The sequence below is a fragment of the Chiloscyllium plagiosum genome, chromosome 31, assembly GCF_004010195.1.
Source record: "Chiloscyllium plagiosum isolate BGI_BamShark_2017 chromosome 31, ASM401019v2, whole genome shotgun sequence".
NCBI lineage: Eukaryota > Metazoa > Chordata > Chondrichthyes > Orectolobiformes > Hemiscylliidae > Chiloscyllium > Chiloscyllium plagiosum.
The window spans coordinates 40,144,135-40,159,576 of NC_057740.1; the positions used below are offsets into that span (position 1 = coordinate 40,144,135).

Genomic DNA, 15,442 nt, shown 5'->3' on the forward strand with positions numbered 1-15,442 from the left:
CTGCAATCCTGGCAACATCCCTACAAGTCTTTTCTGCACCCTCCTGTTTAACAACATCCTTCCTCTAGAAGTCTGACCAGAATTATACAGAGTATTGCAAAAGTGGCTTCACCAATGTCCTTCACCAACTCCACTTTCAAGGAAGAATGCACCTGCACCCCTAGGTCTCTCTCTTCAGTAATACTGCCCAAGATTCTACCATTTGCTATATAAGTCCTAGCCTGGTTTGCCTTACCAAAATGCAACACCTCATTTATCTAAATTAAACTCCATCTGTTCCTCCTCAGGACATTGGCCCATCTGATCAAGATCCTGTTGTATTCTGAGAATCTTTTTCACTCTGCACTACACCACCAACTTTGATGTCATCTGCACACCTCCTAACCATACCTCCCATATTCACATCCAGATCATTTATAAAAATGACAAAATGCATTGGACCCAGCACCGATCCTTGTGGCACAACACTGGTCACAGGCGTTCAGTCCGAAAACTACCCCTCCACCACCACCCTTTGTCTTCTATATTCAAGCCAATTTTGTCGAATTGACTAGCTCTCTCTGGATACCATGTGATCTATCCTACCATGCCGAATCTTGTTGAATGCTTTACTGAAGTCTATGTAGATGACGTCTACTGTTCTGCCTCCTTCAATCTTTTTTTAATATATTTTTCAGAAAAAATAGATTTTTAAATATTACAACAAATACAAAACAATGCAATTCAAAACAGTACAAAAATAGTATAAAACTAAACCCAAATAATAAAAAACATTCCCCAACCCACCCTCCTATACGAATGTATAAACATATATAGAGAAATATAAAAGTAAAAAAAACCTAAACTAGCTTTTTAAATAACTAAATAAATACCTAACAACAAACAAATAAATAGTAATAACTCCGCCCAGCCAACAAAACACTCATAATTCACAGTTCCTCCTCCCTGGATATTGGACTCATGAAACACAATCACTACGGCTATATAAAAGCCCTTGTTAGTGTGGCAGATAAATCTGTGTCCAGGTATTTCAAAAAGGGTGACCATGTCTTGTAAAAATTCTCAGTTTTGTGGTGTACCATATTTGTGAGAAAATCCAGGGGAATATGCTCCATAATCTTCCACCAACCTGACAGGCCTGGGGGGTTTTCTGATATCCAACCTAGCAAGATATTCTTCCTTGCACAGAATGTAAGAATATTGAAAAATTTTGCCCTATGCGAGTCTGCAGGAAATACAATGGGTAGGCCCAAAAGGAGCGAAATAGGATCCTTCTCCACCCCACACCTAAAATCCTCTCCATCGCACCCACCACAGTGCTCCAATATGTTTGAAGCCTGTCACAAGACCAAAGACAATGGGTAAGAGTACCCATACAGACCTTGCACTTGGGGCATGCTGAAGATACCCCTGGTTTAAATTTTGACAAACAGTCTGGGGCTAAGTGGACCCTGTGGAGAATCTTCAATTGTAAAGCATGGGTCCTATTGCAAATTGATATCTTCCTTGCATTCTCCCAAATATCCTCCCATGCCTCTGAAGAAACTTCAACACCCAGCTCTCTCTCCCACATCTTGCAGTGTCGATCAGACTCATCTGAGGTGGCACCCCCCAGTTGGTGATATAGAGTACTGACAATGTGCTCTTAGCCCTTAGTACCCCTCTTTCTATGTCAGATTTGTAGGGATCAGTCAAAAGTGAGGTCCTTTTTTGAATAAAATCCCTAACTTGAAAAAAACTAAAGAGGTCTCTATTAGGTAACTCATACTTCCGTACTAACTGATCGAAGGACATCATTACATCTCCCTCAAATAAATCCCATGCAAGATATACCCCTAGCTGCCTAACGTTTAAATCCTGAATCTATCATACCTGGTTGAAAACTCGGCATACCCACTAAAGGTGTAAACAAAGATGTTTTGCCAATATTACCTTCCCTCTGCTGAATTGCCCTCCATGCTTTAACAGTATTGATGACTATTGGGTTATGGCAATATTACCTAACTGTCCTCACCTTGTCCAAAAACAGCAAACTGGTAAGGGGGCACCTTGCCTGGGAGACTTCGATATCTAGCCATATTGAAGAGGGTCCCCACAAACCCAATCGCTTACGTAGGTCAAAAGCGAGCTTAATTGGTAATTTTTAATGTTCGGAAGGTCTACTCCCCCCAGTCTGTGAGGCAACTGCAGTTTGGCTAATTTAATGAGGGGCCGTTTATGGTGCCAGATAAAGGAGCTGAACCAACTGTTCAGTCTCCTGAGTGTTTGTTTATTGAAAATCAGGGGGAGCATCCGTATAGGGTATAGCAAACGGAGAATATTCATCTTAATAAGCACTATCCGACCCAACCATGAGACTGGAAGTGTCTCCCAAATTTGGAGATCTTGTTTAATTTTTTCAAATAATTGAGTAAAATTGGCTTTGAACAGCCAATCCTGAACTGGAGTAATGAATATGCCCAAGTACACAAAACCCCCCTGTGACCACCTAAATGGGAATCTATAGTCACTCTCGAGCCAACTCTTTCGTAAGACCACCCATAGGCATAGCCTCTGATTTAGCAAAATTAATCTTATACCCTGAAAAACCGCCAAACGCGTGAATGCCTTGTATCAGGCAAGGCACTGAGACTGCTGGATTTGTCAAGAAAATTAGAACATCATCTGCATACAGTGAGATCTTGTGTAGTTTTGACCCCACTTCTGGAGCTGATATATTGAGATCCCCACGAATGGCCTCTGCCAACGGTTCAATCACCAACGTTAAAAAGTAATGGTGAAAGGGGACAGCCCTGCCGGCTGCCCCTAGAAATATTAAAATTGCTTGATCGTACCCGTTGGTAATGACCGCAGCGAGAGGTAAACTGTAGAGAACCTTTTACCCATCTTATGAAAACTTCGCCCAGACCAAACCGGTCTAGAGTATACCAATCATCTTTGTAGCTTCTTCAAAAACTCAGTCAAGTTAGTGAGATACAATTTCCCATGAACAAAGCCATGTTGACTATCCGTAATGAGTCCTTGCCTTTCCAAATGCATGTAAATCCGGTCCCTTAGAATCCCCACCAGCAATGTACCCACCACTGATTTAAGGCTCACCGGTGTGTATTTCTGTCACTTGTGGTAAGAACATATTTAAATGATTGAGTACTCATTCGTTTGAAGGTGATCTTGCCCCTCTTCCTTGCATAGGATATGCAGCACAAAAGCAATCCATTCAGCCTAACAAATCTTTTTTTGGTGTTTATGCTGTATTATGAAACTCTCCCCAACGTTTCCTTATTCAATTGTAAAAGCACAACTCTCCATTCCCTTCACCAGCTACTAATTTCCCCTTGATGCATCTATACTATTCCTTTCAATCACATGATCCATATTCTCTCCACTTTGAAATTTCTTGTTAATTCTCTATTGGTATCAATAAGTTAAATAGCCATTGTGTTAAATTTTAAATAGCCAAAGCATGAAAACTTTGTGACACTTAATTGCAGTCTGATTGTCCACTCGGAAATCTTAAAGCTACTGTGTGCAAAGGTTCTGTGTGAAGATAAGGAAAGTCAAGGATGTTTGTTCTAGTAACAAAATTCAATACCAGAATCTGCATTTAAGGTAGATCAGATGAAGCATTTAACGAGGATTTGGAACTGCCTGTGTTGGACTGAGGTGTGCAAAATTAAAAATCACAACACCAGGTTATAGTCCAACAGGTTTATTTGGAAGCTTTCGGAGCGCCGCTCCCTCATCAGATGCATTAGTCAGCCATCTCTGAGCTTCATTAGACCTAATCAATGAAGATCTTTAGTAATAAGGAGAAAATCACCACTATTACAGAGCTTTGCTAAATTGGAAGATTTTAATGAAATTCGAATTAACTTTGACCTTCATTTGACATGGAATTGAAGATTTTTATTTGAAGCAGAGGAAATGGTCACACCCTGTTTCGGACATTTTATATATTTAAATGAAGGTTAGGTTTTTCTCCTGATTGTGTCGGTGGTGGAATTTTCAGTTGTCTTGCTAAATTGGATGAAAAATATTTCAAGTGTTAGTGTATAGCTCTCAAGTGGTTCTGCAAGTGGAGCATTGCAGCTATGTAGACTGGGAAACTGGAATTGTTGGAGCAGAAAAGGTTGAAAAATTCTGATGAAAGGTCTCTGATCTGTCACACGTTCTCTTGATCAGTGTTTCTAGCTTTTTCTATTTTCAAATTTCAAGCATCTCCAATTTTTGCTTATGTGAGTTTAAGAGAAGAAGAGATTTGGTCGGGCTTGGCGGAGGTTTTTGATGAAAGTAAATGAAGAGTTTCTTCCAGTGGCGGAAAGGTCAATAGCCAAAGAGCATAGATTTAAGATGATCAGCAAAAGAATCCAAGGTTTGAGAGGATTTTTATGCACCGGTGGTTAGGATTTGAAACGCACAGTGGCTATAAATTAAATTTTACTCATTAAAAAGCAATTGGATGAGTATTTGAAGGAGGAATAATTGTAGGAATATGGGGACAGGGAAGTAAAGGCTGAATGGAACAACCCGGCATAGATTTGATGGGCCCAATGGCCTCCTTTACTGTAGTCTCCTTTCTAAATCTACCCTATTAAACCCTTTCATGATCTTGTGCACCTGTATCAGCTTGTTGCTTAGTCTTCACCCCAGAGAAGAGATCCTCAGCACATTTGGTCTTTGCTTATATATCAGTTCTGATTTCATGCCTTTTCATCCCTGTCTGGTGCCTCAGTTACTTCTTTACAACCTGTCTTAACAAGACCCCAAATATCCAATGTTTAGAGATTCTCCAATGAGCAGTTGATGACCCATCTTTTGGGGGCAAAAATTTGTTTTTAGTGCAGTGTAACATTAGGTGGAGAAATCAAAGCCTGTAATACTTTGTCTTTTTTGACAGATATTTCTGCTATGACAGATGAAGTATACCGAACACGAAGCCAAAAGAGAGCGTTGGAGCGCGAAGGCCTGCATAATGATGTGGATATGAAGAAACCAAAAATGGAATGTTCCAGAGGGAATGATAGGGACAGTGAACTAGATGATGTGAAAGGGGGAATGAGAATTAAAACTGAACCCGTCGATCGGGGTGGTGGTCGGACTCCTGGGTTACTAAAAGGGCCTGGTGAAGTGAAAGCAACAATTAAAGTAGAAGTACAGGCCGGTGATGAACCTGTCGACATGAGCACATCAAAGATGTGAGTATACAGCCATAAATTCATCTAATTCTTTTAAAGTTACTCTATTTCTGTAAAAGGAGAAATTAGCTGGCCAATAATGTCACTAAAAAGAGACAACAAAGAATTTGCGCCTATGTGGCCCATTTCTGACCTCCATGACACCCCCCTTGCACTTTACATCCAAAGAAATATTTTGGAAGTAACGCTGCTGTTGCAATGGAGGAAAGTAGTTGCCGGACAGGATGAGGCTATTTAGTCTGACCTGTGTGTCTTAGCTGTGTGCAAGAGCAATTCAGCAAGAATCATTTTCCTACCATTTCTCCCTAGCCTTGCAAAGTTTTTTCCCCCCGTTGCCCATTTGGTTGTTTTGTCAATCACCTTAAATTGATGATTCATTTTCAACCTTGTCTCCTCAGTCAGGACCCCTGATTTAGAAAATTCAGTAAATGTCACCTCTTGTCTCACAGTTTCTCCAAACCATAACATAAACAAAGTCCCTCATCTTCTGAACCATATGACAGTACGGTACAGGAGTAGAATTAGGCTGTTCAACCCATTGAATATGCTCTGCCATTCGATCATGGCTGATGTGTTTCTCAACCTCGTTCTGTTACCTTCTCCCTGTAATCCTAGATTCCCTTACCAATAAAGAACCTATCTATCTCTGTGTTGAATGCACTCAATGACTTGGCTTCTACAGCCTTCTGTGGCAATGAATTCCGCAGATTAACCACCGACTGGCTGAAAGAATTCCTCTCATCTCAATTTTAAAAGGTCGTCCCACCACTCAGACTGTGCCCTCAAGTCCTGGTCTCTTCTCATGGATATATCTTCCCCACATCCACTGTGTCTGCACCTTTCGGTATTCTATAAGTTTCAATACGATTTCTCCCCCACACATCCTTTTAAACTCCATCAAGTACAGACTGAGTCCTCAACTGCTCCTCATATGCCAAACCCTTCATCACCGGGATCATTCTTATATACTCCTCTGGATCTCTCAAAGGACAGCACATCCTTCCTTAGCTATGAGGCCCAAAAACTGCTCACTATGTTTCTTTAAGGTTTGTCCAGAGCCTTGTGCATCCTCAGCAATGCATCCTTGCTCTTGTATTCTAGCCTTCCGGAAATGAATGAGAATATTGACTGAACAGCCAACTGATCCAGCATGTTAACCTTAAGGGAATCCTGAACAAGAGTTCCCAAATCCCCTGGTGCTTCAGATTTTTGAAGATGTTCCCTATTTAAAAATAGTCTACACCACATTGGCTTTCCCACATTTTATTCAATCTGCCATTTCTTTGCTAATTCTCCTAACTTCTGCAGCTTCTCTGCTTCCTTAACTCTACCTTCTTTGTGTTGTGTACAAACTTAGTAATAATGCCCTCAGTTACTTTGTCCACATTGCTAATGTATAACGTGAATTGTTGTGGTTCTGACACTGACCCCTGTGGAACCCAGTCTCTGGCTGCCATCATGAAAAAAATCCCTTTACCCCACCCTCTGCCTTCTGCTAGTCAAGCAATCCTCTATCTATGCCAGTATCTTGCTCCTAACACCATGAGCTTTTAATCTTATTACCGGCCTCCTGAGTACCTTGTCAAAGGCCTTCTGGAAATCTGAATAGATCATGTCTGCTGGCTCTCCTTTTCTAACTTGCTCGTTACCTCTTCAAAGCATTCTAATAGATGTGTCAGTCATGCTGACTGAGCTGTATTTTACCATGCATGTCCAAGTACTTCGCAATCTCATCCAAAATGAACTTAAAATCTTAGCTATGACCAAGATCAGGCCAATTCGGCCTGTGGTATCGTGTCTTCTGCTAATCTCCTTTCTTAAATAGGTTTTACATCTACCATTTTCTACTCATTTTTGGGCCTTTCCTGATTCCACTGTTTTCTGAAAGTTCACCACCAATGTACGTACAGTCTCCTCAGCTGTTTCCTTCAGAACATCATCAAAGACCCATCACACCCTGGTAATGCTCCCCTACAATCTCTTCCATCAGGCGGAAGATACAGAAGTTTGAACACAGTCCAGCAGGTTCAGGAACAGCTTCTTCCCAGTCGTTATGAGACTGACGAGTGGACTTTAATTTTAAATAATGCTGATCTTGCTAATGTTGATCTTACCTAGTGCACGCCCTGTGCAATAACTTTTTTTCATCCTATTATCTTGCATACTATGATCTGTCTGTACAGGTAAATGAAAGCGTTCACTGTTATTAGGTACATGTGACAATAAATAAATTAAAAAAAACCAAATCAAAAGAACTCTGGCATATTGTCCATCTTGTCCAGGTGATCTATCCACCTTCAGACCTTTCAGCTTCCTTGGAGCCCTCTTAGTCATAGAGTCATACAGCACAAAACTAGACCCTTTGGTGACTCATCCATACTGATCCAGTTTCCCAAACTAAACTAGTCCTACTTGCCTGCATTTGGCCCATATGCTCCTAAACCTTTCCTGATCGTGTACCTATTCAATGTCTTTTTGATGGGCACTGTACTCACCTCTGCTCCCTGACTGTCTCGAGTTCTGTTATGCTGCTGATGTCTTCCAAAATTGATGCAAAGTACTATTCAATTCCTCCACCATTTCTTTGCTCCCCCTTCCTACTTCTCTCGCTTCATTGTCCAGTGGTCCAATATTCACACTTGCTTCTATCTTACCTCTTTTTAAAAAAAAACTTGCAGTCAATTTTTTATATTGTTAAAAATCATACAACACCAGATTATAGTCCAACAGGTATTGAACTAGGATTTCAATAGCTCATAACTAAGGAAGGAGTATATAAGAATGATCCCGGTGATGAAGGGTTTGGAATATGAGGAGCGGTTAAGGACTGAGTCTGTACTTGGAATTTAAAAGGATGGGTGGGGGAGAAATCGCATTGAAACCATGGTGTGAGTGATTTTTAACTTTATAAACCCCAGTGCAACACAGGCATCTCCAAATCTTTTATATTACGAGCTAGCTTATTCTCATATTCTATCTTTGCACCCCTCATTATTTTTCAGTTGTCCTCTGCTGGTTTTAAAAGGCTTCCCAATCCTCTGGTTTCCCATTAATCTTCACCACATTGATTTTTATTTTCTTTTTATCCTGTCCCTGACTTTCCTTGTCAGCCATGGTTGCCTGAACCTCCTCTTAGTATGTTTCTTCTTCTTTGGAACAGATTTGTGCTGTGACTCTCAAGTTACCCTCAGAAACTCCTGCCATTGCAACTTCACCGTCTTCCCTGCTAGGCTTCCCTGCCAACCAACTCCAGCCAGCTTGTCCCTCTTGCCTTTGTAGTTACCTTTTACCCAATTGTAATACCATTACATTAATTCCATCTTCTCCCTTTCAAACTGCAGGGTGAATTTTATCATATTATGGTCGCTATCCCCCCCCCCGGGATTCCTTCACTTTAAGCTCCCTGATCAAGTCTGCCTTGTTACACATCACCAAATTTAGAATTGTCTATTCCCTAGTGGGCTCTACCACAAGCTGCTCCCCAAAAAAACAACTCGTAGACATTCCATTAATTTATTTTCTTGGGATCTGCTACCAGTCTGATTTTCCCAGTCCACCTGCATATTGAAGTCCCCCACCATCACCCCCATGATTATTGTCATAGTCCCTTTCATACATGCCTTTTCCTGATTTGTTTTCTTCCCCCATCCTGACTACTGCTAGGAGGCTTGTACATTAACTCCCATCAGGGTCTTTTCTCCTTGACATTTCCTCAACTCTACCCACATAGATTCTACGCCTTCTGAGTCATTATCATTTATAGAGTCATAGAGATGTGCAGCATGGAAACAGACCCTTCGGTCCAACCTGTCCACGCCGACCGGACATCTCATCCCAATCTAATCCCACCTGCCAGTACCCAGCCCATATCCCTTCAAATCCTTCCTATTCATATACCCATCCAAATGCCTCTTAAATGCGGTAATTGTACCAGCCTTCACCACTTCCTCTGGTAGCTCATTCCATACACATACCACCCTCTGTGTGAAAAGGTTGCCCCTAAGGTCTCTCTTATATCTTTCCCCTCTCACCCTAAACCTATGCCCTCTAGTTCTGGACTCCCCGATCCCAGGGAAAAGACTTTGCCTATTTATCCTATCCATGCCCTCATAATTTTGTAAACCTCTATAAGGTCACCCCTCAGCCTCCGACCCTCCAGGGAAAACAGCCCCAGCCTGTTCAGCCTCCCCCTATAGTTCAAATCCTCCAAACCTGGCAACATCCTTGTAAATTTTCTGAACCCTTTCAAGTTTCACAACATCTTTCCGATAGGAAGGAGACCAGAATTGCACACAATATTCCAACATTATTTTCATAGGAGCAAGGCACCCCACCTCCTCTGTCTAGCTGCCCTATCCTTTCAATAGAACGTATATCCTTGGATATTTAGTTCCCAGCCCTGATCCCCTTGCAGCCACATCTGTGATACCTGCAACATTGTTTCGCAGGTTGAAATTGGCAGGTACAAACTCATTTACCTTGTTTTGTATACTGTGTGCATTTAAGTACAACACCCTCAGTCCTGCATTGACTATCCCCTTATGTGTTGTGTCTAAAGTTAGATTCCTGACCCTTTCCATTCACTGCCCTGTTACTTGTTCTGGAAACTTTAATAGCCTCTACTGAGCCCTCCCCATCTAATTTTTGCTATAATTTTCTGTGCAATTGATCCGCGCACACTAACTGCTTCGTTTAAAGCCCTACTCAAGCCCTAGTTATGCCATTCTTGTAAATCTTTCTGCATCCTTTCTCATGCCTTCACATCCTCCCCAAATGCGGTGTTAAGAATTGGGTGTGATGCATCAGTTGAGACTGAACCAATGCCATGTCTTTGAAATCATGGTAACCAAAGGTGGCACCTCGAAAATTTGTGGCCCTCCCTAGTACCACAGCTGGAATGTCTGCCAGAATATTTGTATAAGGTCTCTGGATTGGAAATTGACTGAATTTTCTAACCCAGCCAAGAATGCTACATGTGCATCTAGCATGAAGTATTTTACCACACCACTGACACTGCACTGAAACATTAGCTAAACTGGCATAATCCTGATGTTGCAATATATTTAATCCAATACCTTTAAATTGACCCTCAACGATCTTGACATATCTGCAACTACTGCATAAGGTCAAAAGGATTAGATAATTCAGCTAAGGGGATTAGTTGAAAAGTATAGGGAGGAGGTTGCTGTGGAGTACACACACTGGTATTAAGCGATGGTTTGTTTCTGTGTTGTAATCCCAGTAATTTACCACATGAAGGCTGTTAGGATCCAGCATAAGTTTGAAGCAACAATATCTGTAATTGTACTGCTGACCATTTTGTTTTCTAATTGGAGTGGGTGCATCATTGAAAAAAAAACATCACACAACCAGCTATTGTTTTCCTGATATCCACGTGAATGTGTTTTGTTTGGAGGAATAAATGAATAGAAACGCAGAATATAGACCAGAACTGGAGGCTGCTTTTCAATCCCTCAAGCCTCTTCCAACATTCAGTCAGGTCACAGTTGATCTACCTCTTATTTCCATACACCTGGTTTCATAACTCTTAACCATTATTAGCTAGCAGAAATTTTACCATTCTCGGTTTTGAAATTTTCAAATGACCCTTGCCTTCAAAAGCATTTTATTTTTGGCATGGTGAATACAGAATTCCAGATAACCTATTCCTTGTTGACATAACACCCATCAACCTACTTCTCATTTTAAGCTCATGTCCTTGTGTTCTGAGCTTCCCTACCAGAGGAAAAAATTTCTTGATCTGCCCTTTCATATCTATCCTATCTATTTAATTGTTTTAAACAATAAATTAGATCACCTCTTAGTTTTTTGTATTCAAGGGAATATAAGCATAATCCAGAGCTTTAACTAAGTTCATAAAGAATAGGAAAAGCCACTGAAGCAAGTAGTTCACATGAAGAAAAATGTTTCTGGATAGAGGGTGACTTGGATACAAACTGATCAATATCAAAACATGGTGCTTCCTTCAAGCTAATGTATCTTTCCTTTTTCCAAGGGCAAATTTAATTGCAAAATTGCAAATGCATCTCGTGCAAGACACTGAGCATAAGAGAATATATCTCAGTAGTTGTCATCAAAATTATTGTGCTGGGGTTGGACAGCCTCTTCAATTTGTGTTGACTTCTTATCACTGAGTTGCGAAAAAAAAATTGAGTGATTGAAGAGTTACAAGGAAAGACTTAGCCAAGAGATGTGTGCCTCTATACAATTAGGTCCAATATAAGAAACTGTAAAAGAAAGGGAAAAGTAAATCTGGAAAATGGCATTAAATGAAATGGCACAGTGTCAAACCAGTAAAAGGTCCATTTGCAGCTATTGTTTTTAAAAAATAATTTCTTATGGTGATCTGCTGTAGAATAATCTGCGTAGTGGAGGCAAAAAATGCCTGAATTATTTAAACAATTGAACATGAGAGGAACTTCAGGACCTTTGCGTTAGATAAATTAAGATGGGAATGGGGGCTATACACGATTCTGATTATCTTGATTACTGTTAGTGTATCTGTATAAAGCAGATTCTTGAATGTTACAAGTCATCAAGCTCAGTGATCCCGATTATGGTAGCATCGCTTCAGCCCTAACTTTCAGACTTGTCTCTGGTTTCTTATCTTGGCAAGTTTCTGATCCCAGCCCATTGTCCTGCAGTCTGGTGACATGAAACTTTGATGAATGACGATCTCAACTGGTTGAGGTGAGATGGCATAATGATGATGTCACTGGATTAATAATCCAGAGGTCCAGGCTAAGATTCGAACATGAGTTCATATCACACAACGGCAAGTGTTGGAATTTGAGTTTTAAATTTAATTAATAGTCTCTGGAATGCAAGTGTAGTCCGTAATGGTCCCACAGCTATGATCTATTTATTGTCCTTACATGTGACTCCATCCCACAGAATGTTGTTAGGTCTTAACTGCTGTCTGAAGCTGCTTAGCAGGTTGCTCTGTCGAAAAGCAATTAATGGAAGGTAGCAAATGCTGGTCTTCAAGAAAAATAACTAGACAAAGCTTCCTGATAAGCTGGTAAAAGAACTTCAAAAATTGGGTCAAACTCTGCCTGTATTCTCTAGAGCTTTTGAAGGATGAGAGATCATTTTTAGATTAGATTAGATTACTTACAGTGTGGAAACAGGCCCTTCGGGCCAACAAGTCCACACCGACCCGCCGAAGCGTATACCACCCAGACCCCTACATTTACCTCCTTCACCTAACACTACGGATAATTTAGCATGGTCAATTCACCTAACCTGCACATTTTTGGATTGTGGGAGGAAACCCATGCAGACACGGGGAGAATGTGCAAACTCCACACAGAGAGTCGCCTGAGGCAGGAATTGAACCCGGGTCTCTGGCGCTGTGAGGCAGCAGTGCTAACCACTGTGCCACCGTGCCGCCCACATTGTTGAAACTTACAAAATACTTTGACGAGATAGATGTAGGTAAGCTGTGTCCCTGGTTAGGATGCCTAAAACTAGGGGTGGGGTGTCGCAGTTTAAAAACAAGGGAGGTGCCATTTTGATCAGAGATGAGAAATTTCTCTGGCTCAAAGGATTAGGAACATTTGGAATTCTTTACCATAGAGGGAATAGGAGGCTCAGGCTTTCAGTGTGTTTACGATAGAGTTTGATAGACTTCTGACTGCAAGTGGTGTGTGGGGCAGGCTTGATGAGCTGAATGGTCTATTCCTGATCCTACGGTCAGCTGTGTCTCTGCTCTGCTGCCCTACATTAAAGGGAATGGAGAGGCTAGCTAGAGAGAAATTTCCCACTAATTGAATGGTCTTCTAGGAACCAGGGTGTGGCATAGTCCACAAAGAGAGTTATTTCAGGAGTGAAATAGGAAACACCTTTATTTTAAATCTGTGTATTTGGAGTTATATCACAGATCTTTTCAAATGAACAGACTCGAGGGTTAAATCGCCTAATACTGTTACATATCTCAATATCAAATAAAAAGTTAGAAACAATTTACTGTTGATTTCTCCAGTGAAGAATGATGGGAACTCAAGGTGACCTTTGCAGATAAGGGGATCAAATGTAATAAGAATAGTTGTACTTTGTAGTTGTGTTCAATGTGTAATTGAACCATGTCGATTTCAGCCAAGATGATTTTCTATGCAGAGTTAAATGCTGTCAACTGGGAATAATATAGAAAACAGTCCTATAGTTCGTGAAATGGAGTTAAAGGTCCTATTGCTCATCATTCACCATTGATAACTGGTGAAATGTAGATGTAAGACTCAGGAATATCTGGCTCAGGGTAAACTGTTTGCAGTATCAAAGGTCTGTCACACTGCCATCACATTGACATTAGTGTCTGTAAAAGAGTATGGAGTGAGGAGAGAAAGTCAGCAGAGGAAAATTTTATTGTATATTTGAGAAATGGAATAATTTCCTCTGGTGAATGAGCTTATTCAAGGATTCTTTATTTGCTTGTGTTCTTTCCCATTTCCAATTGAAAGTCAAAAGCAAAATGCTGCTGATGAAATATAAAAATGTTGGAAATACTCAGCAGGTCAGCAACAACTGGAGAGGGAGAAGCAGAATCCCTTCAGTTCAGTGGCCTTTCAGGGTTCATCAAAGATAAAATCTGGAGGAAGGCATTTCAGACTCAGGAACGCAATGGAATAAAACTCCAGGAGCCAAGAGTAAAATTCTTAATTTCCTCCTATCCCAGCTAATTTGTAATTTGCCTTCCAGTTGCAAATGCCTTCTTTACTAATCAGTTTATACAAAATAGCAATTGAGCAGCATTGGGGTGTGAAAACCCTGATTAATGTTTCTCATCTTCATCTTAAGAGCATAGCAACATGAGTGGGTCATTTAATTCCTCAAGCCTGGTCCATCTCTTAATGAAATTATGGCTAATCCGCAACCCATAATCCTTTGCTCCATATCTCTCAATAGTTTTGATTGACAAAAGTCTGTCACTCAGATTAATTGTTCATTTTAAATCTAAATTTCAAATTTCTCCAGCCCTTTGTTATAGATGTTGTCACCACTTCACTCTTGAAATATCTACTTGATGTCCCTTATTCCTGGACAGTCCCAACCAGCAGAAATAATTTCTACCAACCCCATATGGTCTCCTTAGCATTTTGAAAGCTGTGAACAAATCATTGCTTAACCTTCTAATGGCCAGGCAATCCATTTTTCCTCTGTACATTAACTTTTATGCTGAGATTCGTTGTAAGAGACTTCAGTGCAAACTTAAAAATCACCTGACACCAGGTTATAGTCCAATAGGTTTATTTGGAAGCACTAGCTTACGGAACGCTGCTCCTTCGTCAGGTGGTTGTGGAGAACCACCTGAAGGAACAGCGCTCCGAAAGCTAGTGCTTCCAAATAAACCAATTGGACTATAACCTGGTGTCGTGATTTTTAACTTTGTACACCCCAGTCCAACAACAGCGTCTCCAAATCATCAGTACAAATTGAAAGTTTGTGGCAAATAAGTAATCCACTCAAAACAATCTCTACTACTTCTCAACATGAAACCCCCACATACCCCTGCTAATGCCCTCAAGCTAGGAATACTCTAACCACTGTCATTCATGCATTTCTATATTGACCTCTAATCCAACTTATACCTATACTTTGCTCATTAAAGATGCCTGATATTCCAAAATAGTATAAAATGGCAGGTGTTATCGAGGGTGAAATTATTAATTGTAAATTATGGGCATATTAAGAATTACACATTTCTGGTGATGTGGAATAAGGAAAATCTGGACCCTCAGATTAGGCATCAACAATATAAATTATTTTGATTGATGAAAGATGGCTGTGCTTAACCACTTATACTTGTCATTTCTATAGCCGGTTATATTTTTACACTTTAGCTGTCATGTGGACTGAAGAATTTCAACTAAAAAAGGGGAACTGGCTTTTAGAATGAGTAATTGTGTTTATTCTTTGGAATAGTTTTCCAATGTCATTTCTCAAAGTTTAAGTATTTGGTTAGTCATTGAATCGTTTTATTTGCTCTTCACGAATTGGATCCTTCCAGTTTTAAAAAACTGAAGTTTTCTATCCCAGGAGGAGCCTTCCCCTGCACTCCACTGCCCCACCCCCAACCATTTCAGGTCTCATTCTCTACTGGGTCATTGCATTGTTCACTGACATTGATGAGCTGCCTGTGTCCACAAATTTCAACAAGAGCTATAAATTTATATGATGGTTCTATAGAGTTGCTAAAGTTGAGCTCCTGTTGAGGGAACATTGGGAGT

At 40.5% G+C, this 15,442-nt stretch overlaps 1 protein-coding gene across 7 annotated transcripts in view; it reads left to right on the forward strand.

Annotated features, from left to right (window-relative positions):
* The window catches only part of gatad2ab (GATA zinc finger domain containing 2Ab), a 102,099-nt gene that overhangs the window by 39,589 nt on the left and 47,068 nt on the right, over positions 1 to 15,442 (forward strand). For all 7 annotated transcript variants that reach the window (XM_043721459.1, XM_043721458.1, XM_043721460.1 and 4 more), the window contains exon 3: positions 4,898 to 5,195. In XM_043721459.1, the coding sequence (XP_043577394.1) occupies positions 4,898 to 5,195 (298 nt within the window). The remainder of the gene's footprint in view (positions 1 to 4,897; positions 5,196 to 15,442) is intronic.